Source organism: Delphinus delphis, chromosome 4 (genome assembly GCF_949987515.2).
Source record: "Delphinus delphis chromosome 4, mDelDel1.2, whole genome shotgun sequence".
NCBI lineage: Eukaryota > Metazoa > Chordata > Mammalia > Artiodactyla > Delphinidae > Delphinus > Delphinus delphis.
This window is the reverse complement of record NC_082686.1, coordinates 109,877,850-109,905,734: the sequence shown is the minus strand read 5'-3', so window position 1 is coordinate 109,905,734 and position 27,885 is coordinate 109,877,850. Positions and strand designations below refer to the sequence as shown.

Sequence of the window (27,885 nt, the reverse complement as noted above, 5' to 3'; positions counted from 1 at the left end):
TTTTATTGCTTACAACACCAGAATTGCTGCTGCCAATCATGGTAAAAAATATTTTAGTAAATCTCTTTTATGCTTGAAAATAAATTGACCTCAGATTTAAAGAAAATACCCATTTAATGATTAAAAGAGGTTTGTGGGTTTTTTTGCAATTTGAATGTATAAACCTTTAAGATATTGATAAAATTCTCAAATGTTTCCTTCTAATATTTAAGTTACTTACATATACCTGTTTAAAGTTATGTATTATATAAGATGATTTATTAAGTTTAGAAATGTTGCTCTCTTCCACCATGACATTGCATGAAACTGTATTCAGACATTTCATAAGAGTCTTTGAAATTCATATCTCCATTAGTGGAGCACTTTTGAGACATCTAATACACTTTCTCCAAACACACTGCCATCTAACAGGTGTGATGGAGGGGAGAAATAAATTAGGGGGTTGAGATTAACATATACACACTACTATATATAAAATAGATAATCAACAAGGACCTACCATATATCACAGGGAACTCTACTCAATACTCTGTAATAACCTATATGGGAAAAGAATCTGAAAAAGAATAGCTATATGTATATGTATAACTGAATCACTTTGCTGTATACCTGAAACATTGTAAATGTTGTAAATCAACTATCCTCCAATATAAAGCAAAATTTAAAAGAAACAAACAGAAAAAAACAGTGTGATATATAGCACTTACTGAATGCACGGATGATGCTGTCCCTGGAAATTCTGCCCAAGCCACAAGTATCCATGGCATATCATTAGGACAGTTGTGTTTTACAGTTCATCTCATACACGAATATTTGTAATCTCCACAACATGACAAATGATGATGCTGCTTTTCATAATGATCTTTAAAGGTCTTGTTTATAATGATATCCAGCAGTTGTATTTGTGAGGCATATACTAAGAGTAATTATTAAATTTGTATTCTATTTCTTTGCCTTCTTGTTTAGAGATTCTGATATGTGGCTTCAATAAAGATTTTAAACTCCCATTGATTGAGGTCATGCCAGGCTTATGTTTTCTCCAAAAAGTGCTTTAAGCACTAAAGTTTAATGTTTAAAATAAAGTGATTCTGCATTCCTTCCATAACATGAAAGACAAAAACTCCAAAATATGGAAACTTCTTCTGAGAGATGTTTTTGGGAAACTGGGGGAAGACATTACATTCTATTCAGAAATCTATAATAATGGTTTTGCACATCTTTGTAACTTTTTTTTTATAAAGAACTTTCAGTACTGCACTTCCACAGACTGATACTACCAGACAATTGTTTGTACAGACTAGGACAGGCCACGAAGTTCTTACTAGGGTGAAGCAGTTCATGAAACAACACATCCTCCCAGCTGAAAAGGTAAGTATTCTATAAACAAACAGAATGTATTTGTGCTCCAAGACTATTGAAGAATTACTTCTGTTATCTCTGCTTCTAGGAGTACCATGGTATCATTTCTTTGCAGTCAATCCTTACCTAGATGCCCCTTCTCACCTTAGCACTGAACTGCTGCAGAACCTGATCCTGAGACATTCCAAGCTTCTAAAATATGCCAAGGGAATGCCACAGATAAATCTGTGGAATTAAAATTAAGTTAGAGGGAATTAGCAGTTTACAAAGTTGAGATCTTTAAATATTTTAGAGTAAAATGCTACTTTGGGGGTCTTTTCCTAAGGCAGTGACTTTCAGCCTTTTTTTTCTTTAATGGGCCCCTTTGAAAATTGAGAACTGTAGGATAAACAAGAGAGGCATACCCGGAAAATTTTGTATCTCATTTCAAGCTGTTCACAGATACTACCATCACTCCCCCCACAAGCTACTATTTTAAGGTGTTAAGTTTCAGTAAATTCACTGAGAGTAGACAAGTTATGTGACACATTCATTCATTCAGTTAACAAATAATTATTAGGTACCTAATAATGGGTTAGGCCATTGAAAGTAAAAGGAAGAATAAGAAGACAGGGCTTATGCTTCTACAGAGCTTATACTTTAGCATGAAAGAAAGACATTAAGTAAGAGATGATAAATGCTGTGAAGAAAAGATAAAAATTATTATAAAAATTTATATATATAAAATATACTATATATAAAATAGATAATCAACAAGGACCTACTGTATAGCACATGGAACTCTACTCAGTACTCTGTAATAACCAATATGGGAAAGGAATCTGAAAAAGAGTATATATATATGTATAACTGAATCACTTTGCTGCACACCTGAAACTGACACAACATTGTAAATCAACTATACTCCAGTATAAAATTAAAATATTTTTTAAAAACAAAATTCTGAACTTTTGGGTGTTAAAAAGAAAATGCAACACTTTGAGTTCAAGATGGCAGACTGAAATCAGCATTTACCTCCCCTCACACAAATAAAATCCTCTTGAATTAACAATAAAAAAATTTTTTTAAAAATGGAATTGGTAAAAGCACAAAAACAAAAGTACACATCGCAGGACTAAAGGTTTTGAAAAGAGAATGGAAAAGGATTTGGGAAGCAGAGTGGATCATACCAAAGAAAAAACCTTAACACATCTCAGAAGAATTTCTAAGTGAGAGAGGACTGACTGTAACTCAGGTGGTAACTTTTTTTTTTTTTTACAATGGAGTCCCCTATGATTGCCTGTTGTGGAGAGCAAGAATGAGAAGAGGAAGAGAAATCAAGATGTTTGATTTAAGAATTAACCTGTAATAGGTGGCCTGCTTGAGTTGGTTTCTAACACTCCTGGGTAGCAATGGTGTTTGCCCCAGGAAAAAGGCTGCCAGAGTACTCTTAAAAAGCATATGATGTGTTTCAAAGAAGCCAGGGTTTCAAATGACAGTTTCTCTCCATTTTTTTTCTTTTTTTTTTTTTTTTTGCTGTATGCGGGCCTCTCACTGTTGTGGCCTCTCCCATTGCGGAGCACAGGCTCCGGATGCGCGGGCTTAGTGGCCATGGCTCACGGGCCCAGCCACTCCGCGGCATGTGGGATCTTCCCGGACCAGGGCACGAACCCGCGTCGCCTGCATCGGCAGGCAGACTCTCAACCACAGCGCCACCAGGGAAGACCCCTCCATTTTTTTTTTTCCAGTGGTGGGTTTGGTGTAGACCCCAGCTTTCCTATCAGCCTTCCTGATTTATTCAAAGGAGACTCAAATTGGGAGAGGAAACCAAGTAGCCATGTTCTTTCATTCATAAATGTAAATGAGCGATCCAGGGAAGCATGTAGCACAGAAGAGGTGTTACAAATTGGATTGTGATACATCTGAACCTCATATCATGCAGCTACTAAAATATTTACAAAGAATTTGTAATAAAGGAAAATGCTTTATGATAAAAAAAAGCACTCTAGTTTTAAAGGAAAGATTATCAACATTTTGTGTGACAAGGAAAGCCATAATCATTTTGTGTCTGCAGATCTTTCAAATCTGGAATATATCTACATCTAATAATGTGAGCTTTTTCTTTCTTTAAAAACTTGTACTAACATCCATAAAAACATTTTATCCTGTAGAATGACTCTGGACTGTACTAATCCCTGTTTATGAACATATGCACTTGAAAAGTAATTAGCTTTTTCAAAATAGAAGGGGGGAAAACCTATAAAATTCTAACCAATATGATTATAACTACATATATAAAAACTAAAACAGTCATATCTAGAAAATAAGATTGTATTATATAATACACTAACATCTTGATAGTACATATCTTTAGCTAGTAAGACTCTTGATGACTTTTTCTTAATACTTTATGTATTTTTCCAATTTTCTATAATGGGAAAAAATAAGGTCCGTTTATGCTATGCTAATGACCTTTTGAAACTCCTTGGATATCATAAAGTAAGAACATCAGAACCATCATCCATTTAAATGTTAAAAGGCAATTCTTCCTCAGGGGAGGAGGGGAAATTGGTTGAAGGTAGTCAAAACTACCTTTAACTTTCAGTTATACTAGGGATGTAATATACAACATGATAAATATAATTAACACTGCTGTATGTTATATGTGAAATATGAGTTCTCATCACAAGAAAAATATTTTTTCTATTTCTTTAATTTTGTATCTATATGAGATGATGTATATTCACTAAACTTATTGTGATAATCATTTCATTATGTATGTAAGTCAAATTATTATGCCCTATACCTTAAACATATACAGTGCTATATGTCAATTATATCTTAATAAAACTGGAAGAAAGAAAGAAATTTTTAAAAAAGGGCAATTCTTGCTATTTAAAATGGATGAGGAGTCCTAATAAAATAGCATGTAAAACAGGAACTAGCAACATGACATATCTGAGAACACACTTTTAACATAATGATAACATTAGTCATATTTTCCTACTGAGTTTAATAATATACTAGTGAGGAACTGTTGCTTCTTTTTTTCTAACTGACTTAAGTTTAAAGTAAAAAACATATTATATTGCAAAATTATTTGTAGGCTCAGATTTAAGATTCTGAACCAACATAATACAAAGCAGTATCTCAATCAGTGAATGAGAAAGTTAGATGTTAAAGGTGATATTTGGGGAGAATTGATCAGGCACAAAGCATATTTTCTGCTTTCTTTTTTCATCAGTAAACTCTTGTTCGTACTTAAAGAATTAAAGAAAGCTTCTTTGTAATGAGATATTTTATTTTAATTCTGACTCCTACCATACCACAAATAGATTTTGCAAATCTCCAAATCGATAGACTTTAGAACAGGAAGTATTAAATAATACAAATTTTTAAATAATTATATAAATGGCATAATTTAATTTCTCAGAACTGTAGTGTCATAGAGAGGTAGTCACAGATGGGGAATTTGTACATGTATTACGTAACATATATCTTATCAAACACAATTGCATTGACTGTTTCCATAGTAATGTGAGGGATGGAAATAATAAACAACCCTAAACAGGAAATCTTCCAACTTAACTGACTTCCTGACAGAATGACAAGTGCTATTCATCCTGGTGCCTGTGAAAGAGCCATCCTTTGTCTTCTTGAAGTTTTAACTAAATATAACTGTATTCTATAAAGCAGAAACTAACACACCATTGTAAAGCAATTATACTCCAATAAAGATGTAAAAAAAGAAAAAAAAAGAAATCTACAAATGCACTATATCATCCATATCATTTTAGTTTATATATTTAAAAAATATATAGTTTATATATTCAATAAAAAAAATTTAAGTAGAAAAAATGTATATAACTGTAATCTAGACTAGCCATGCTTCAATAAAAGGAACATTTTAACATATTACTTATATGACTGTAAATTGGTGGAACAATTTTAGAAAATAATGTTGTAATTTGGAGTTTTGGCCAATGTTCATAGCCTTTAATTCAGTAATTCTACTAGCCTATGTGTAGAAAATAAGTACAGAGATGCTTTAATAGCAAAATATTGGAGAAGGCCCTTATAGTCCAATATTTTCGTTCATCTTGATTTAGTTGCACAAATTAGAGATTATTGTTATTATGTGGCTAGTTTTTAAATATCTATTTACTCATGTATTTATCATCTTATTTACTATTCCTTGTTACAACTCAGATGTTTCTTTTTGGATCAAGCTCCTTTAATGAGAATCTGCTAATAAAATTTACCTTTTTTTTTTTCCTTTTATTTTCCTTTTTTTGCCTGAGAAAAGGGAAGTAATGATTCTCTCTGTATCATCATATCTTTTAACCACTCATATTTTCCTTCTATTGAATTTCTGTGCTTCATTCAAGAAAGGAATAATTTCTTCAGATCCTTCTTTCAATTTATTATTATTATTTTTTTGGCTGTATCTAATCTACTTTTCAACCTTGCATAGAGCAGTGGGTCTCATTATTTGGATTGTGTCAGAATTGCCTAGAGAGCTAGTTAAGATTACAGAAATAGAAATACAAAAGTAGACTCACTGAAGTAGGATAGGGCCTGGGCTTTTGTGTTTTACCAAGTGATTCTGATGCCACCAAAGTTTGAGAACCACTGCCATTTAATTTTTAAGTTTAATTACTGTGGTTTTACTTTGCTTCAAGTTGCATTCGGTTCTTTTTCAAATTTGTCTGGCCAAGTTTGATAGTCCTTTGTCATCCTTTTAATTCCTTCCTTTATTTTTTAAATCTACTGGACACAAATACTTTATATTCTGTGTTTGATCATTATTCTATCTGTGGCCTTTGCAGGTGTGATTCTGTTTTGTTGAACTATTGTTTTTGTTAATTCTTGCTAATGGTGGCTTGTTACCTTGAGTGTTTAGTATTTTTTCATTCTGCACTCATGTTCTTTGGAATGGAATTTTATCTGCAGGGATTAGTTAAGACTTTTTATAAAAGCTCTTTTCCTCCAGAGTGAATTTGCTTTTGCTTCTGCCAGGTGCTTTCAAGCATTGTCACCAGGAACACTGTAAACTTAATTTTTGACTCAAAATTTTAGGGCCCCATAGGTCTGTGAATTAAGATCTCAAACTTGGGTGAAGACAGGCTCAGGTTAGAAATGTTTCTTTTTTCTCTTCCGTCCTGTGAATGGCCTTTATTCCCTTGGTCTACCACTGAGGGGTGGGTTTTTCGTTTTGCTTTCTATTTTTTTCCAGTTAGGTTTTGCTGATCAGGCATCCTGGCTTTGGTGGAGGGAAGTGGTGAGCTCTGATCCTCCCTCTTGCCTTGTGTGGGGCATTTGGTTTCACCTCCTGACCCCTGCCTATGTGGCCCACTGCAAACTAGGGCCCAGGCGAACATAGATCAGCCTACATCCGCCAGACAAAGTTGGTTCCAGTGCTCACTCACACCTGAAGAGTCAGGCTTTTGTATTCCTGGCCTCTGAGGAATTTCCTTATTTTCTTTCCAGCATAGCTATGTATTATTACTACATGTATTTTTAAAATTATTTTTAATATTTTACCCAGCATTTTTAGTTGTATTATCCTGGGAGGGGATTCTATGACCGTCTAGTATGCCACATTGCTGAAAATGGAACACTCAAATCTTGGTATAGGATTTTGAAAGTTAATCCTCTAATATAGAGGCAGCATAATTTTGTGAGGAGCAAACATCTAGAATTTTTTATACTTCTGTGTCTGGTCTTAGAAAGAAATTTTACTGATTCAGTAGCAGCTGAAAAAGCTTCTTCACCTAAACATGTTTACTTTGGATATTAGCAGTTTATGGCATTATTTACTTTTCTAACTTTAACTAATGAACTTTTTTCCTTTTATACTTTAAGGAGGTAATTGAGTTCTATGTTCAAAATGAAAATTCAGTAGACAAGTGGAAAAAACCTTTAGTGATTGATAAACTCAAGGTAAGAAAAATAAGAGAACCTTAAAAGTGGAGAATTTATATAGAGGCATTTTTTGAGACCTTTGTTTTTTGTTGCTTCTGTTGTTATATATGTAGAGGATAATTATATCAATTATAACTTTTTAAAAAGAAAGTTAAAAATAGAATCTGTAATATACAAATTAGGTTACATAGTGTGTTGTGTATGGTATGTGATGAAGACAGCCTCTTAACAGCTGTTCAAATTAAAAATACAATCAGCACTACTCACTTGAGACTGAAGTTGAGGCAGGGTATTTTTCCCACATGGGCTTAATTCAATTTCATGTTTTCAGATTTTAACACATGTTAGAAATTGAAATGGACAAATAGTATATTTGGCATAATTATGCTCAGATGTAGGAGATTTTATAATCACTGTGATTCAATAAGAAGTACTCAAGTAAGCAAATTTAGTTTTTCAGCCAAATCTAAGGAAGCTTAACTGTTAAGAAATTGTTGATTTATAATGAATTAATAACTACTTGCACTGTAGAATACAATGAAATAAATAATTTCATGAGTTCAAAAGGCATAAATAGCAGTATCTTTTAAAAATAAATAATTTTAGGTCATGATAAATTATGATAACTCTGGCATATTCATCACCTTGACAGGAAATGGCCAAAGCAGAAGGCCTCTGGAACTTGTTTTTGCCAGCTGTAAGCGGTCTCAGCCAAGTAGACTATGCCTTGATTGCTGAAGAAACAGGAAAATGCTTTTTTGCTCCAGATGTCTTTAACTGCCAAGCACCAGGTTACTACATTATTTAAAAACAGAACTTTTCTCAGATATTTTGAGCAGTGTTTAAAATTTCTCTATTTTATGACAAGGAAGTTTTTCTACACAAAGTCATTGATTTATAAATTTGTCTATAATTTTACTTTCAGTTACTTTTATTTAAATATTTTAAAAAATGGACCTAAAGTTCTCATTGGATTATTCTTTTATTAAACATCATTACATTAAGAGTATTAGTGAATAGAAGTCACCACCAAAGGGATTGGCCATATAAGGTTTCCAGTTTTCTAACAGTATTAAACATATCTATGGTTAGTTAGAATGGATAGAGTTTTAAATCTTTTGGTTAGCCTCACTATATCTCCATTTACTCACCAATTATTTATCAGTTGCCTACTATATGCCAAGCACTATTTTAGCAACTATCATGAAATAAAATACACAAAGATTCCTGCCTCATGGAGCTGGCATTCTAATAGAGAGAGACAAAAATAAACAATAGCTAGATTAAATAAGTAATTATATAAGTAAGTTTGAAGATGAAAAGTGCTTTGGGGAAAAAAAACCGGCAAGGTAGGGGAGCTCTGGAGTGCTGAGGGACAGGTAATGTGTATAACAATTTAAGATGTAAGGCTCAGAATATGCCTTGTTAGGAAAATGACATTCAGTAAAGACTTAAAGAAGGTGAGAGAGTTAATCATGCTGAGATCTGGGGGAAGAGTTTTCATAGCATAGAGAACATAAAATGCAAAGGCCCTAAAGCAAGAGTGTGACTGGTATATTTCAAGAATAGCCAAGGAGGTCAGTGTGGCTGGGAAAGAATAGCAAAAGATATCAGAGAGGAAAGGGCCTTGTATGTTGGGACTTATAGGGCAGGTGAGTGCTTATACTTTCAGTGAAATGGGGATTTGAGCAGAGGAGTGACAAGATGTCACTTCAGTTTTAAAAGAATCCCTTTGGCTGCTATGTTGAGAATTAACAAAAGGAGAGAAGGAAGTAAGCAGGGAGTCTTGTTGTGATGGTCTTGGTGAGAGATGATGGGGATTTGTTCAAGGGAGTAGCAGTGGAGTGAGAAGTGGAAAGATTCTAAATATATTTTGAGGGCAGAGCCAAGAGGATTTCCTGATTGATTATGAGGTATTAATGGGGGAGTCAAGGATGCCTTCAAGGACTTTGGCATGAAAAATTGGAAGGATGAGGGAAGGAGGCCAACTTTTCTTTAAAAAGGTAATATGGAAGGAATAAACCAGGAATGTAGTCTTTAGAAGGTGTTTTCAAACCCAATTTGCAGAAGGAACCCCGTAAAAAGCTTTGAAAAAATCCGGATTCACAGGCTTCATCCCTGGAGATTCTGACTCAGTAGGTCTAGGGTAGACCCTTGATATGTCTTTTGTCTTTTTTCCCCAAAGTTACTGTGGTTATTTTTGATGCTTCCAGTCAAGGACTGGTATTTGATTTGTAGTAGAAGGATAATTGTATAATATCCTATAGTGTCCCTGCACAAGTTAGTCCTCGTTTTGCCTTTTGTGCTTATTGTATGGCCCTGGTACTGAAGCCTCCCAAAAAGAGTTAGTGAAGCGGGGAAGTGCCCAAAAGAGGTATGTTTGATGTCAGAGAAAACACAATCTAGTTGCTTCTCGAAGTGTTTCCACACTGGACTTTGACTCTCATTTCTCGGGAATTATTAAGATAATCCATAAACCACTGATAATGGTTGAACTTGTCCCAGATATGGTTTTCTCTCTTCAAAACACTGATTTGTCTATTTACTGATGACTACATTTTAATCCAATAATGAGGCTACTGTAAAAGTAAATAAATCTATTCACAGAGTTTCTAAAGATTTTATCTCTTTATGTGTAGCTATTATATCATGTTACATAGGTAGCATAATTTTGTGGAAAGAGACTGGTAGTCTTTTGCTTAAAACTTTTTTTATTGCCACTCATAGTAAGATATATTTTATATTGTGACCCAATATGTAGTGTATGAAGCTGTATGTGTGTGTTCATGGATTGATTTATGGAAATGAGGAGGGGAGAGACATATATTACTGAAAAAAGGCTTCATGAAACAAGTTTCCCTTACTACATGAATTCATATATTTTCCACTGAGTCTAGTCTAATGTATTCTATTTTGATCTATTTTCATTTCTCAGAGAATGCTAGTCATATTCCATTGAATTAATTTTATGACAAACTAATGGGTCATAATATGAAAAATAATGCTATAGAAGGCATCCATTGCAGATGCAGCTCTGCCGCTATTTTTCCATTTGACCTATGAACTTTTCACTAGATGGTCATAGACTTTTTTCTAGTATTAAAATTTCATTAGTCTATCAGTTATAATATGATACCACCAAACTGCTGAAATTTTAAAATTGGCAAGGGAAATACATTTTCTTTGACCAAAGTATGATAAGCAACTGTCCTCAGCAAACAAGATGTATAAAACCATAGGTAGAAAACTAGGCATTTTCTCTTTGTAGTGGAGATATATTCATGAAGGCCTTTGGGCTATTGTGTTTTAGAGCACTGTGTTTTGCTTTATACAAAGCAGATAAAGAAGGGAATATGATTGATGTTGATTAAATACTTAAGAGTTTTCTTAAGTGTATATGAGATGAATTTCTACTCAAGATACCCAAATTATTTCCCAAGTAGTTATAAAATATTATGGGACACATATGTAGTCTTCTGATTTGCCTTTTGTTTTGGTTTGGTTTTTTTGTCCATCAATAAGTCATACAATATTGTATATTGGAATGTTGAAAATAGTCATTTTAATTCTAAAGCCGTTACTAGAAAATTTGGAGGCCTTTAGGCTAATTTGGGGGAAATTTTTTTTTTTGTACAAGTAATTTATCTAGGCTTTTTTTTTTTTTAACGAACCTATAAATGATAACTTTGGTTATCTGATAACTTTGTCAGATTCTCAGAATAAACTAATTTTTGGAAAGTTTTTATTCAATATTTACCTCATTCAAACTACAAGAAACACTGGATTTAAAACAAGCAAAGAAAACAATGAACTTCATTAATTATAATTCAAGACTCATTTTCTCCCTCAGTTGAAAAGAATTTTAAGCTTGTGTTAATCTACTAGGAATTGTGTGCATTTTAATATAACTTGGGCCCTGTTAGGAGTGCCTGAACAGAGTACAAACATGTTTTGAGAGACTTAACTTAGACTTAGCTCAATTTTCATAGGCATTTCAATAGCTGTCCTTAATATCATTGTAAGAGACAATATTGAAAAATTCTTCCTCAAAATCTTATAAGTAATCAGCATTCAAGAGAAAGGTTTTAGAGAGTATTTTTAGAAATTTGATGGGAATGAAAATCAGAGAAAGGCATCTAGAGCATTTTGCTCCACAGCAGACATGAAGCATTCTTTTTCACCTGAGAGTGATACTGCAGTGTATCATGTATTGCACAATGCCCTCTGAGGGCTGGAGAGGGTCTTTGAAGTTATCTATTGTCATTTTCTATCCAGGGCAGGGATTCCATGTTTAGCATCCTTGAGATATTACCTAGTACTTTTCTAGGTGGTATGGGATCACAAAAGTAAGAGCAGTGTTAGCGGTAAAAAGACAATAACTACTATGTGAGGTCAAAGGAAGGAGATATTTCTGATTGGGTAGCTGGAGAGTCTTCACAATGGAGATGGCTCAGAAGCAGAAGTTTACTTAGGAGTGACAGGTAGAATTTCACCAGAGAGAAGGCCTGGCCCAAGCAAACATGTGGAAGTTAAAAAGCACAAGGTATGTTTGAGGAACAGGAGTCTCAGTAATAAGTAATGTTAATTGTTCTCTAAGAGCATTGCAGTCACTCCAAGCAGAGTATATTTGCAAGATAGCAGGGAAAGGTTAGGCCAGTAAATTATTTTCCTCAGTCCTAATTGAGTTAAAACTCAGAGCCATGCTTCATTGGGATGAAGTAGACAAGTGTCTGTGATTCAGAACAAGTTGAATAAATAGGCACCAAATGCCATGTACTTGTAACTACTTATGACATACCTTCCTTGTAAATTGTATTTACTATTATGTTTAGTCTACGGCCATGCCACCCTGAATGCACCCAATCTCGTCTGTTATGTTTCAAAATATTTTTGTTAGTAAATATTTGCTCTAAAAAGATTCATGTCTGTTTTCTATATATAGTTTGGATTTCACATTGATAAATTTTTAAATGCAAAACAAGTGCTTTTCCTTATTACGTGTAGACACAGGGAACATGGAGGTGCTTCACCTATATGGAAGTGAGAAACAGAAGCAGCAGTGGCTTGAGCCTCTTCTTCAAGGGAGCATTGCCTCTTGCTTCTGTATGACAGGTAAGAGCAATTCAGTCACATTCTCCCATTGGGCAGCCACTCGTCCCAGTTATTATGGAGGAACTGAAGAAATGTGGGACGTGGCTCTGTGTTTCAGGCAAATTTGCCTGTGACCAGAAATGTGAACATGTTTGTTGGAGCCCAATTTTAATTTTTGGCATTTTTAAATGTGCAGAATAAAATTGTCCTCCCCTTTGGGAGGACACCAGATGATGTTTTCTGGTAGCCTGCTTTAGGCATTAGCAGCAGAGTAAACCTAGTTTTATAACCTTTTGACTTGCATCTAAAATTGCCATCTGTGGGTGTTTAAGATCTTTTTTACCCTAGTGTATGAAATATTGATCTTTGTGATAATTTTATATTGACACTTAAAAACTACTCAACTCTTCCATAAACCCAGAAAAATAGAACTTTCACCAGTGTTGGTCATATAGCTCAAATTATAATCATGTAGGGTAATTAAACTAGGAGCATGTTAATAAAAATGGGTTTTGGTGCATTTGTACATAGGAAACAGTAATTAAGCACTCTTCAAAGGACAAAATCATTGTTCCATATTTGAGTTTAGAATTAAACTCAATTTCATCTGGCCATGATTTTGGCCAGATTTTATTGTCCTTCTCTAACATTGCATACATTTATAATAGCAAAACTGATCTCCATTTAAACCAGTAAGAGGCCTTTATTGAATACCTGCTGTATGCTGTGTTGTCTACAAAGCTCTAATTAATTACAAAATAAATAGAGTACACACCTCCTTTTCTAAAGAAAGAGGGTCTCTAGTTTTAGAAAGAGAACACATAAAATATCTTAAGGATCCATTCAAAAGAGCAGCACATTAACAAGTGCAGATTACTATGATTGAGAGCTAGCCTCTAAGTTCTAAAATGCAATGCAGTAAAGCAGTCTTGTAAAAGTGTCCTATGGAAAACTTTCTGAAGACATTAAGTGTTGAGCAAGCTTTATAGAATGCAAAATAAATAGATTGGTGAAAGCATTCCTGATGGAATTTGCAGTTAGAAGTTGTTTAAGATACTACAGAAATAGAGTCACAGATGTCAAAAACAAATTTATGATTACCAAGGGGGAAAGCGGGGGAGGGAGTGGGGAGATAAATAGGGAGATTGGGATTAACATATACACATTACTATGTATAAAACAGATAACTGCTGAGAACCTACTGTATAGCACAGGGAACTCTACTCAATACTCTGTAATGACCTATATGGGAAAAGAATCTGAGAAAGAGTGGATATATGATTCACTTTTCTGTACAGCAGAAACTAACACGACATTGTAAATCAACTACACTCCAATAAAAATTAATTTAAAAAAAAAAAAAAAGAAGTTGTTTAAGATACTAAACCTATGGTGGGGAAATCTGGCTTGCAAATATGTAGTACAGATTTTCATTGTGGGAAGTAAAGAACGATTTTTTTTTTTTTTTCTGTACTTGGGCCTCTCGCTGTTGTGGCCTCTCCCGTTGCGGAGCACAGGCTCCGGACGCGCAGGCTCAGCGGCCATGACTCACGAGCCCAGCCGCTCCGCGGCATGTGAGATCTTCCCGGACCGGGGCACAAACCCGCGTCCCCTGCGTCGGCAGGCGGACTCTCAACCACTGCGCCACCAGGGAAGCCCAAGAACGATATTTTTAATGCACGTTTGATGATTGGAGAAAAGATTGAGTTGTATCCCAAGTCATATATCACTGAGGATGCCAAGAACACAATTCAGATAGTTGATCTATCTTGAGTTGTTCTAAATACTTCATTTATTCATTTTTCCAATGCACATTTATTGAATACCTACTATGTGTAGGTTGTAGAAGAACCAGGGGGAATGGGGGAAGGGTAGGAAGATGAAAAAGACAAAGATGCCTCTGTCCTCAAAGAGTTCACATTTCTTTAACTAAGGGTCTTTTGTAAACTAATGGTGTCTGCCTGCCTGTAAATTCAGCCTTTGCTTATTTATAGAGCCCGATGTAGCTTCAAGTGATGCCACAAATATTGAATGTAGCATCCAGCAAGATGGAGATAGCTATATAATTAACGGCAAGAAATGGTGGTGCACTGGTGAGTATTCTATTGATTCTTCGTGCTAGATACTGTGCTAGAATAATAAGATACATAGTTATTCATTTCATGACCACAGTTCTTTAAATTCTGTCTTTGAAAGCATTTTCAAATTTAGAAATAGTTGATAAAAAGAAAAGTAATTTTAAAACAATGTCTTGATTGGGCAATGTTTATTTAAGAGCAGAAAACGTCTTTTTTTTTTACAGTTTGTGAGAGAAAAAATTTATATTAGTGCACACTATTTTTGACCATTGTCATTTATATCAAAAATTTTAATAGGGGCATATTACATGGACTATAATAATTTATATATAATTGTTTTTAAAGAGATAAGCAGCCCATATTATTAAAAATAATTTATTGTGGTACATATTTTCATTGTTTAAAAATACAAGTATTTAAGTGAAAAATAAGAGTCTTGGGGCTTCCCTGGTGGCGCAGTGGTTGAGAGTCCGCCTGCCGATGCAGGGGACACGGGTTCGTGCCCCGGTCTGGGAAGATCCCACGTGCCGCGGAGCGGCTGGGCCCGTGAGCCATGGCCGCTGAGCCTGCGCGTCCGGAGCCTGTGCTCCGCAACGGGAGAGGCCACAACAGTGAGAGGCCCGCATACCGCCAAAAAAAAAGAGTCTTTAGACATAGGAAAATATATTATTTAGTCAACCCTCAGTAATTGACTCACGTAAATGGATGAGCCCTTTAGGCAGTTATAAAAATTGAAACCTAGATAAATGTGATTGTCTGAGGATTGCTTCTAGAGTATAAATGATAAATCTAACAGGATAACCAGCTTATTACTAAAGAAAGTTGACATCATAAAAGCAAATTACATGTTTAGAAACTTACCAGTAATATATTACAATAGCCAGAAAAGCTTTTTGTTTTTGCTTTTTTTTTTTTTGATTGCCAATTGTTATTCTTTCTGGAGTTTTATGAAATCTCTTACAAATTAAGAAACAAGAAAAAGAAAAAGACATTGAATTTTGCTGCATAGTTATTCAAGTACTAAAATTATGCAGGGAAATTGTTCTTATATTAAAATTTAGATAATTTAAAATAATTATAAATGCCCCTTAATTTAAATTTCTTTAATAATCTGTTTTAGATGACCTAACTTATAGTGTTTTTCTTATGTTTGACTGTTACTACTATTTTCCTATATTGTTAATTTTAATTTCCATGTTTTATGCATTTATTTTTTGTTTCCTCTTTTTCTTGGCTTCTACCTCACTCCCCTTCCCCACCCTAACCTCTTCTTTGTTATAAGTTGCCACCACAGTGTTTGAGATTTGAATTTCAGAGAAATGCAAATGTTTGATCTGAGGGAGAAACCTCATTCATGTGTATCAAAGCAAGAGACAGAGCAGTTTTATATTTAAATGCTGAAAGTACTGGTTGGCTCTGTAGCATCTTCAGAATCGAAAGGAATCTCCTCCACATTTTGTCTTTGTCTTCTCCAGGACCCATATTTCTTGGCAACTTTCATGATGTAGATTTTAAAAGAGTTTCCCATAAAAACATACAGGACCGGGTTGAGGCAGCTGTGAAAGAGTGCAATGCTCTCTGTGATTTGGATGGCAACATCCATACGTTTGCTCATGTCGCAGTTGGTGATCAGGGAGTAGATGATATCTATGGCTTGGCAGAACTTGACAATGTTATAAGGCAGCTGAGTGACAAGGAAAACTATGACCACTGTGAGCAGAATTTTGAGGGGCCGAGATTTTGTAGTGTTTGGCATCTTGATGAGCGTCTTTGCCGTGATGAAGTAGCACACTGCCATAATAAGAAAGGGTATTACAAATCCAACGCAAATTTCCAGCATTTGAATTGATGCTTTCATTGATGTTCCTAGGTGGTATGGAAAGATGGGAATGCACCTAGCCTTGTGATTTACTGTATAAAAAACCAGCTGAGGTATACTCAGCAAGATGGCAGCCATCCAGACACAGGAACAGATGAGCCAGCATTGTTTTTGCACTCCCGATTGACTGGGAGCTTTAGTTACTGCCCAATATCTGTCTATGCTGATACAAGCCAGAAACTGCATTCCAGAGACAAAGTTGACCGTGTACAAGGCTGAAGTGACTTTGCACATGATTTTCCCTAAAACCCACCCATGAACTGCATTAACTGCCCAAAAAGGCAGAGTGAATAGAAGGAGTAAATCTGCCACTGCCAAATTCAGGATGTACACATCTGTTTTGGTTCGCCTCTTTTTGTAATGGGCATAAATCGCCACTATCATAGAATTGCCTGCAAGTCCAATGATGAAAGCTATTGTGAAGAAGGCAGGCAGGAAAACTTTTGCAAATTTTCTGACCTCTTCTTTTATACAGATCACTTCATACTGACTATAGTCATGAGTGTCATTCATTTCATTTTCCTCATAATAGTAATCTGTTGACTGGTTGTGTTCCAAAGCCATGGCTCCAATCTAAATGGCAAAAAGAATACAGGATATTTATTTTAATATTTCTTAAGTGGAAACGCTTTTGATCTAGCATATGTTTTATTCTTTTATTAGAGAATAGATTGTTGCCATAACATATGTGAGCCTGAATCTGCCACTCTTTGAAACTCTTTAATGGAAGCCACGTTGGAATATATCCCCAAGAGTAGTTTTTCATCCCTTGTTTTTACAAGTTTGTGTACAGGAGCTGGGATTTACAGAGGGAAGATAAAAATAATACCCTGGGGAATTTTATTAATCATTAAACCCTGTAACCTTTATATATACAGCTTTGTGATTCTTACACAGTATATTGACAATAAATTAAATTTTAAAATTAAAATAATTTTATTTATTTAAAATAAATATTATTTTTATATATTTATGAATTTATTTTAAAATAAGTTAAATATATTATCTCAGCATTTTACTTAATTTTACTGGTTGGCTTTTATAAAACAAAGTCTCCTCTAGTTAGCTTCCCTCCAAAACCTGTCACTACATGCTGATTGCAAACTACTATTTGGTAGCACTGTTGTTCCACTAGTCACCTAAGCCTTCAGCCTGTACCATCCTTGATTTATCTCTTATCTTCATCCCTGATTTCCAGTCAGCCCCTAAATTCTGATTTTACCTCCCAAATAGGTCTCAAATCTGTCTCTTCCTTTTAATCTGTGCTCCTTGACACATCCACACAATTCAACCATCATTATTACCTGGCCTATTACAATATCTTCCCAAGTGGCATCCTACTGTTCTTCTTTTTTTTTTTTTTTTTTCCGGTACGCTGGCCTCTCACTGTTGTGGCCTCTCCCGTTGCAGAGCACAGGCTCCGGACGCGCAGGCTCAGCGGCCATGGCTCACGGGCCCAGCCGCTCCGCGGCCTGTGGGATCTTCCCGGACCGGGGCACAAACCCGTGTCCCCTATATCGGCAGGCGGACTCTCAACCACTGCGCCACCAGGGAAGCCCCGTCCTACTGTTCTTATTCCTCCTTACCACCTCCTTATCAACATTTTTCTTACTGCCATCAGAGTGCTCTCTCTCTAAAATGTCAATCCATCACTGCTGCTTATTAGCTCCTCACCTGAAAGACACATCCCTTCATCTGAAAGATACAATCTAAGCTCCTTACCATGATACCCAAGGCTCCTTCCATAATGTTGTCCTACCCATGGTTCCTGCTACATCTCTCTACTGTGCACCCTGCACGGTAGACAGCAACAATATTGATTTGCCAGCGATTTTCTGGCACACACCATGCTACAGCACATGTCTACATCATTACTCATTCTGTTCTTTTATCTGATGGACTATTTCCTGCCCTTCCCTTGAAGGGCCAGTTCCTACCCAGTTAACTTAGATGTCACCTCTCCAGAAGACTTTCCCGATCCAATAACTGTATCTGCATATCTCTCAGAGAACTGACCCCATCCTATGGAAGACATATTTCTCAGACTACCTTTTCCCTCTGTGCTCTAAGTTCCCTAAGACTATGACCTGTTGGATTTATGTTTATAATTAATACCCGAAGAGAGTGCCAGGCCCACTCTAGGTGCCCAGCAAATATTTGTCAAACTAAACGTTTTACCAATAGGTTTAAAGCTATTACTCTAGAATGGAAGGATGATACTGCAGGAATCTCATGTCTCTTCATTAAGTTATTCTACTGTACTGGCTATTAACACCCTGTAGTATTAAGATAAGCTTGCACAGAATTCACAAGTTCTAAAATATATATAATAATAACTTTCAGTGTTTTTATTATAGTGCTGAGTTTTGTTATACTTTTTCCTTAGCCCTTCTGTCTCCCTTTATCCTTAAAGTTATTTGAAAAGTTCCAATCTGGAAGACTACTTTAGTCTTCGTTTTCTTATATGTTAATTATTAATACGGTAGGAACTTTGTTCTTTCCTTCTCTTTTATCACACAAATCTTGAACCCAGTGATAAGGTATAATATGGCCAAACAGTATAAGATATTAAGGAAAGATATTTTAAAAGAATTAATCATGCTAAAAATATGAATAAATAAGCGTAGGAATGGAAACTATTTGCAGAAGTGATCCTTCTGGCAGAAACATAGAAACACATTTAAATGCCTTTGTAATTATCATAAGAATAAAAAAATTTAACAATAAAACAAAGCAGGAAAAAATGATATAGCAAAACCTATTATTAACAAAGTTTTATAGGCAAGTAATCGTATTAAAATAATATTTTCTTCTTGCTATGTTCATATTTTTGTTTTAAGGTTAACATGTATAACTTTTCAAATAGCTCTTTTCTGCACATGTAAACTTTTATGCATACATAAATATACCAAACCTTTGGGCTTAAAAAAAAATCATATACAAGTCTGAATGGAAGAAGAAAGAAAAAACCAACCTGTTTCTGTCAGCAGACAGGAGCAGTCTTGAGTGCAGAGAGTAAGATAGAATGACCTCTCTAACTCAGCATACTTTTATTTTCGTTTTATACCCCGCCTTTGTCTTACATCCAGTAAGGCTTTCAGGAAATTTAACCTTGTGAGCACTTGATCTTTTATTTTATGTATAACCATCCTGTGAACTCAAATCCAAGTTCTTAAGTGTCCTAGGTTACAAACTTGAAGGAATTCAATCTCGTTTCAAAAACTACAGACCTTTCGAAGTTTCCACTTAGCCAAAGGGAACAGGAACGTGCCTGCAGCTGAGGTACTGACTGCCAAACCAAAAGAATTCACCAGAGCGCCTCAAGGCAGCTAACAAGTATTTACTTGTAGGTAGCATCTAGAAAAATACTCTCTAAAATTATTTTGTCTAGGAAAGAAAACAAAAAATGATTGTAACCTAGAAAGTTATCTTTGTGAAGACTAAATTATCAAAAACTAAATTTTAAGTAATCATTAGGTATTTATAGTAGAATTTAAATCTTTATACCACATCATTTTGTATTTTTCTTAAACTATGAGACTCCCCTTGGCCTCACTGTACTCCTTATCTGTCCTTGACCCCAGAGTATGACTTTCCCCACAACTTTAAATTCTTGTTCCTTCCTGTAATCTTCTTCAATGGCCAGCTCCAAACTTTCAAAATCCTTCTGTCTGGAAAGGCTATCTCTGGCTATCTCCCCCTCCCCCTACTTCCAAACAAATGAAAGTTAGAGAAAGAAGATAAATGTATGCAGATTTAACCCTTGGCCTTGACTCTCCCTATATTTGCATAACAGTTCCCTTATTTGCTTTCTCTAGGCTCAGTCTCCCCCTTCAGAAGTTATTTCAGACCAATGCCATTTTTTCTAAAAGCAACTGATCTAACTTTCCTGTTGATTCACAGAAAAGAGACTCTAGAGCACTGGGGCCTTCATCTTCCCACAGTATGTGTCTGGGGATACAGCCAACTTCTCCTCCTTGTTATCCACCAGTCTTTGAGAAGAGTTATTTGCATGCAGCTAAACCATCTCACCAAGAAAAAAATGCCTGACCAAATGTAAAATAGATAGCAAGTGGGAAGCAGCCCCATAGCACAGGAAGATCAGCTCAGTGCTTTGTGACCACCTAGAGGGGTGGGATAGGGAGAGTGGGAGGGAGGGAGACGCAAGAGGGAAGAGATATGGGGATATATGTATATGTATTAGTGATTCACTTTGTTATACAGCAGAAACTAACACACCATTGTAAAGCAATTATACTCCAATAAAGATGTTTAAAAAATAAATAAATAAAATAAAACACTTCCAAATTGAAAAAAAGAAAAAAGTGCCTGGATTTGTAGTGTTAGACATTTTCCATGGTGTAAACACTCCCACCATGGCCAATTTCAGCTACCAATGTGAAGTCACTGAGGGCAAAGTTGCTAAGAGATGAGCATATCAGCCTTCCTCAGCAGACTCTAGCACAATTCTTCCAAAAGAGGCATCTCTTCTCCTTACCATGGCTGATCATTACTCTGATCTCTTGCTGCTTGCTGAGGGATACTGCTTTTAAATTTATCCCTGCCCTCTCTAGACTCTCTGGTCTTTTGCCTTCTCTTACCTCTTATTCTTCTTTATCTTATGTATTTTGGGAGCAGGAGGAAGCAAACAAGCAACCTTCCACTAAATTCTTAGAATGGCCTACCCTCCATCCCTCATTGCCTCTCTGACTTATTTCCTTCTCCTCCTCTTTGCTTGCTTATTCTGCCACACCAACCTCCTTGCTGTTTTGAAATGTGCTAGGCACATTCCTTCTTAGGGCTTTTGTACTGGCTCTTCTATCTGCCTGGACTGTGCTTCCTTTCAGTACTTGCAACGCTCACTCCCTCATGTCTTTCCAGTCTTTGTCCAATCACCACCTTCTCACTGAGGCAAGCCCTGATTATTCTATTTAAAATACCCTTCACAAACAAAACAAATGAACAAACGTAACAAAACAGAAACAGAGTTATAGATACAGAGAACAAACCGATGGTTGCCGACAGGTGGGAGGGGGATGGGGGAGGAAAGAAATAGGTAAGGGAGATTAAGAGATTACAAACTTTTTTTTTTTTTTTTCTGTACGCGGGCCTCTCACAGGCTCCGCACGCACTCACGGGCGCAGCCGCTCCGCGGCACGTGGGATCCTCCCAGACCAGGACACGAACCCGTGTACCCTGCATTGGCAGGCGGACTCTCAACCACTGCACCACCAGGGAAGCCCAAGATTACAAACTCTTAAAAAGAGATTACAGGGCTTCCCTGATGGTGCAGTGGCTAAGAATCTGCCTGCCAATGCAGGGAACACGGGTTCAAGCCCTGGTCTGGGATGATCCCACATGCCTCCGAGCAACTAAGCCCACATGCCACAACTACCGAGCCTGAGCTCTAGAGCCGGAGCTCCGCAACAAGAGAAGCCACAGCAATGAGAAGCCTGTGGGCACCGCAACGAAGAGTAGCCCCTGCTTGCCCGAAGACCCAAGGCAGCCAAAAATAAATAAATGTATAAAAACAAATACATCTTTGTTGATATGTATACATTTAATACATTATTCCATAGCATGCATCAAATTTTCAAAAAAAAAAAAGGATTACAAACTTCCAGTTGCAAAATAAATGAGTCATGGGGATGAAATATATAGTGTGAGGTATATAGCCAATAAGTAAGTAATATCTTTGTATGTTGACATATCATAACTAGATTTATCATAGTGGTCAGTTTAAAATGTTTAGAAATATCCAGTCACTGTGTCGTGTAACAGGAACTAACATAGTGTTGTAGGTCAATTGTACTTCAAAAACAAACAAACATAAAAAAAAGAGATCAGATATGTGGTTGCAAGAGGCAGGTGGAAGGGGAAGGGAATTGGATGAAGGTGGTCAAAAAAGGTACAAACTTCCAGTTATAAGATACACAAGTAGTAGGGATGTAATGTACAACATAATAAATAGAATTAACACTGTTGTATGTTATATATGGAAGGTGTTAAGAGAGTAAACCCTAAGAGTTCTCATCACAAGGAAGAAAATATTTTTCTATTTCTTTCATTTTGTATCTGTGTGAGATGATAGATGTTCACCAAACTTATTGTGATAATCATTTCATGATGTATGTAAGTCAAACTTATACAGAGCTGTATGTCAATTATATCTCAATAAAACAGAGGGCAAAAATTAAATAAATAAATTAAACTAAATACCCTTCACCTGCCTATACTCCCAATCAACCTTACCCATAGCACTTTTCATGTGCTAATGTACCATATCATTTATATTGTGTTTGGTGTCTAATGTATCTCACCCTGTATTAGAATATAAGCTTCATCAGATTAGGGACCTTTGTATAATTTTTCATATATAAATATATAGAATAGTGCCTGGCACATAGTAGATACTCAATAAATATTTTGAATTAATAAATAATTCTACTTTCCCTTCTGATTATTGTCCCATTTTACTTGCCCTTGATGCTGTAGTTCTTTAATGACTAATTAAATTTATGAATGAATGAATCAATCAATCAACCAGTCAGTGCTTAAGTAACTTATCTTCCACAGACTTATAAATTTAGCAATGCAGTTGGAATTTTAGATCCAGATCTTTAGCCTTAGACGATTTCTACTTTTTCATACTATCCCTTATGCATATGTATAATTCCATGATGTCATCTATTATAGAATTTTGATACATATTTATAGATATTTAAAAGTATCTGTCCTTTTCCTTCATTTCCTCCCCCATGTACTTTCAACCACATACTTTCTTGTAAATAGGATTCCCTTCTTGTAAATCAGTTATAAAGCTATAATCTTTACATCTTTTCAATTCGGTCATTATTTTTGCTGACTCAAACACATACCCAGCCCTTGGGGCATAAAGGGTCTCAGGATCAAGCTTCCTCTGGTAGTATATAGTGAGTCACACCTGTGTATGAAACATGGTGAAACTAGCTCACTGACTGACCTTTTCCTGTATTTTCCTCCTCAACAGAACTAGAAGAGGTGTTAATAGGGAATACTTGACAACATTTGAAAGTCAATCATAAAGCTTGGAGGATAGGGAAAGGCATCACTTACCTTAGGCAACTTTTCAAAGTATTTACTTGATGCTTCTTTAGCACCTTTTTTTTTTGCACCTCTCTTCCACTTGCCTTCCACCATAAGTTTATTCCAACTGGCTTCTCACCATAAATTGTCTCTCACCCTTCCTCACCGGTCCTAACAGCAATGTCCCTTGTTCCTGTAGAATCTCTCTCTCCACACCCATTTCTCATTTTCTTCTTGTAGTGCCATTTTTCTCAGTATTAGGTGCTTGGGAAGCAATCTGACTAAACTATATTTTACATTTTCACTGAAAATGTCTTCGATATTAAGATACAAATTGAGCATTATTTAATAATCTTATGATTACTCTTTAGTGTCCATACCACCTATTGAATTCATATTGTATATGAGTTTTTTATTTAGCATTTTTGCTTAAGCATTTTCATGTTATTCAAACTCACTATAAATGACATTTTTCGTAGCTAAATAATATATTACGTGGATTACCATAATTTGACTTACCATTCAACTGCTATAGGACTTTGAATGTTTCCAGCATTTTGCTATTACAAATAATGTTATAGAGAGCATCTTTATAGATATGGTAGGAAACTGCACTTAATCTAATCTTACTGAGGGATGTTGAAGAATGGGACTAACCATGTATAACTATCCCTTTTCTTATTACACTAAAGATAGCATTCTGTAGAATAATCTTAGAGTTCTTTCAATTAAGTGCATTGAAAGCTTCCTTATTCTTTTTAGAAGGGTTCCATTATGTGGACATACCATATAATAGTCTCCTATTGATGGATATTGATTTATGCCCAATTCTTTGCAAGTATAAACAATACTACTACAGTTAATAATCTACATCTGTCAGTTCATTCAGAAACAGCTATACCTGTAGGATAAATCCCAGAAGTTGAATTGGTGGATCAAAGGATAAGCGAATCTGTAATTTTGATGGATATTACCAAATTGTACTACATAGGAATGGTATTACTTTGCACTTTCACCAATAATATATGGAAGTGTCTATTTCCCTAGAACGTTGCCAGTTGAATGTGTTATTCCACTACCATCTTGCTGTCTTAAATGACTTGTAACAGATTCAGTACCCTTCCCCTGCCCTTGCCAGCTATGTGTGAGATATTTTCCCTAAATTGTTTTTTGCTTTAATTTTGTTTCTTACTGTACAATAATTTTATACAGCTAAACCAGTCAATCTTTTTCCTTTGATTTCTTTTTTTTTTTTTTTTGGCTGCATGCAGGGATTGAAGCCGGGGCCTTGGCAATAAGAGCTCAGAGTCCTAACCACTGGACTGCCAGGGAATCCCCACATTTATTTTTGAGGCTCAACATTTCTTTCCCATCCAGAGATTTCATAGATACTAAATTGTTTTTTCTTCTAGTTTTTTTAATGTCTTTTTAAAATAAATTTATTTATTTATTTATTTATTTTTGGTTGCATTGAGTCTTCGTTGCTGTGCACGGGCTTCTCACTGCGGTGGCTTCTCTTTTTATGACACATGGGCTCTAGGCGTGTGGGCTTCAGTAGTTGTGGTGCGTGGGATTCAGTAATTGTAGCTCATGGGCCTTAGAGCACAGGCTCAGTAGTTGTGGCGCACAGGCTTTGTTGCTCCGCAGCATGTGGGATCTTCCCGGACCAGGGTTTGAACCCGTGTACCATGCATTGGCAGGCGGATTCTTAACCACTGCACCAACGGGGAAGCCCTTTAATGTCTTGATTGTTTAATTTTTTTTTAAATTTTCAATTCTGATCTATTTGGACCTGATTTTGATCCAACTATATTTTGTAATAGTGACAGCATGTAACATTTATTGAATACTTATTAAATGTAAACCTTCCTAGCAGTAGAGTAAGTGAATTTCAAAGGTTGTTTCCCCTATTAATAATAGCACATATTCCAAAGGCACACATGAGATTGTTTTTTTTTTAACTGAATGATAAACTTTTTCTTTTTTTTAACAAGTGGAAATTTCATTTTAAAATGTTACTTAACTCATATTGGTTTTTTATTCGTATTTGAATTAAAACTAAGTATTAATGCTAAGACCAAATGAAGTTTAAGTATTTCACCTTAGAAGTTCAATGTTGGTAGAAGAAATAACCTTGAGACTTTGTACATAGCTAACTGCACTTCACATTATATTATTGTTTATATCACTTTTTTTTATTGTTACAGACCATATCCATACCCAATAGTCATGTTTTTCTCTACCTGTCATCTTTCCTTGTGTTAGAGAATGATTTTGTTTGATAACCATGTGGCTGTAAGAGCCTGTGAAATTAAAACTCATCAGCAAATATCAGTAAAATGTCCTTTTCAGCCTGACTTAATCCTGGCACTTGAACAGTCTTGAAATACCACAGAGTCTGGATTAAAAACAAAATTATCTTATCTATGCCATCTGTTTTCATTCATGAAGGCCTGTGACACAGCAGATATATTTAGATGTTTTCTGGTCTATTCAGATTTCCTTTAATATATTTAATTTATGACATTTGGTATCCTGTTCATTAACTAAAATAACATGAGAGCAAAAACTCCCTTTAGAAGAAGGACATTTCTGTTGCTGCACCTGCCAAATTATGCTTGTAGCTAAGATGAGATGATATATTTGTGAGAGAGTTTTCCCATTTTCTGAAACATCAAGGTTAAATCAAAATATTTCAAAATTTACAGCTTATATATTCACCCTTACTTCCTCTACTTAATGACCCCAAAAAGGAGAGCCAATTTAGAAGTTTTATCTTTTAAGAATCTGAATTGTTTTCCATATTAGATTGAGCAAAGCAGAATTAAAGAATTATTTGCCTTGTTTCTTGAGTTTCTTCAAAATTTACCTGATATCTGAAATCTGTTGGGCACTTACATAAAGCTGTGACAACAATTTTTTATGATAGAAAGAACAAGACAAGAAATACTATTGGGAAATATTAGAGAGAAATATAGAATTGGAAAAAGATGGCTTTTGGTTAGGGTTTGAGGGAATTGTAGAGAAGATTTTACTTTTGAAGGATTCAGCTTCTGTTTATCTAGAATTAAAATACATGAAACCTTAAAAGATTTACCCAAAATGTTCTTGATTACCAGGATAGAAAGTAGACAAAGAAAAGATCTGTAATGAAAATGAACCCCAAGTCATACCATTATGTCCTAATCTGATTTTCAGAAGTACACTCACCAAGGAGACACTGTGTTATATGGGGCAAGTGGCCTGACTCTTCAGCCTAAGGGCCTCAAGTCTTCCTACGAGTAAAAGCTCAAAAACCCCAAGTAGAAAAATATCCAGTTGAAAAATTAAAAGTAAGCCTTTCTGGAAAAGACTCTTTTCTCAATAATTTCTAGCTAAGAATCAAAGCATGATTACATATTATTGCAGAGCCAGGACGAATCAAGGGTAAAAAAAATTCCCCCAGCCCAGTGTTTTCAGATAAGAAATTTCAGTTAAGGTGCACAGTGTAATTTAAGTATTATCATCTACCATTTGAATCATCCTGATGTTCTGAAATCTTCTTTCAGATTTTATCTTTATATGATTTCACGTCTCCTAAAACCACTTTTTATAAGAAGTTATGTGTTTAACTTAATCTGACCCAGTTGCTTGCAGTCTTATAATTAGAACACCAGTTAAATGGTAGTTTCCCTGAGGCACTAGGTGCTTAGACTGGTGAAAATGAAACTTACTTTTTGCAAGAAGGCCCCTTTGGGGAATTGCCATAGACCTTAAACTGTAGTTAAATAAAAGTTTACATTAAAATGAAAATAGCTTTATATTTTCAAATTTTAACCCTTAATAAATCAATGAATGAAAACCTAGGCTTACTGAAGGTGGAATCAGAGCCTCATATATGTGGACAGCTCCAAGTAAACCATCTTCAGCTACTCCATAGCGTAACTAGGGCAAATGATGTAATCTGGGATGGGTACTGAAATCCTCAAATAGACTCACCCTCACCCAGCCCCATGGCTGGGGAAAATAGGTCTTTCTCAGTCACTGGTTGGGGAGTAAATATCATGAGTTTTAGTACTTCTTGTCCATATGTCAGAAAATATGGTATCTAAACAGGAGGAAATATGCTAGAAGAAGTTCACAACCTTTCTAGCATGCTGATGTCTGAAATGGTATGAATGGGAGAGCTGTCATTTTGTCTTAAGGGCTGCAGTTCTTTCACGGCTTCTTTCTTTCTTTCTTTCTTTATTTTTATTTTCTTTTTGCGGTACACGGGCCTCTCACTGCTGTGGCCTCTCCCGCCGCGGAGCACAGGCTCCGGATGCGCAGGCCCAGCGGCCACGGCCCACAGGCCCAGCTGCTCCACGGCACGTGGGATCCTCCCAGACCAGGGCATGAACCCGCGCCCCCTGCATCGGCAGGTGGACTCTCAACCACTGCGCCACCGGGGAAGTCCCTCATGGCTTCTTTGACTTCTGGTTATTTTCGTGCAGCAGCTCTCATTGAGAAGTCCATTCTTGGCCTTGGCTA

General features: G+C 35.7%; 2 protein-coding genes across 5 annotated transcripts in view; one reads left to right on the top strand and one right to left on the bottom strand.

Annotated features, from left to right (window-relative positions):
* The window catches only part of ACAD11 (acyl-CoA dehydrogenase family member 11), a 97,264-nt gene that overhangs the window by 44,811 nt on the left and 24,568 nt on the right, over positions 1–27,885 (top strand). For all 4 annotated transcript variants that reach the window (XM_060011274.1, XM_060011271.1, XM_060011272.1 and 1 more), the window contains 5 exons: positions 1,242–1,368; positions 7,204–7,281; positions 7,916–8,054; positions 12,268–12,375; positions 14,349–14,447. In XM_060011274.1, the coding sequence (XP_059867257.1) occupies positions 1,242–1,368; positions 7,204–7,281; positions 7,916–8,054; positions 12,268–12,375; positions 14,349–14,447 (551 nt within the window). The remainder of the gene's footprint in view (positions 1–1,241; positions 1,369–7,203; positions 7,282–7,915; positions 8,055–12,267; positions 12,376–14,348; positions 14,448–27,885) is intronic.
* On the bottom strand, positions 14,465–17,198 carry ACKR4 (atypical chemokine receptor 4). The gene has a single exon (XM_060011279.1). It carries the CDS (start codon positions 16,873–16,875, stop codon positions 15,823–15,825), a length of 1,053 nt encoding a protein of 350 aa, XP_059867262.1. The 5' UTR covers positions 16,876–17,198; the 3' UTR covers positions 14,465–15,822.

Coding starts and splice junctions, on each gene's coding strand:
- ACKR4 (XM_060011279.1), bottom strand. CDS start 16,875: ATGGCTTTGGAACACAACCAGTCAACAGATTACTATTATGAGGAAAAT.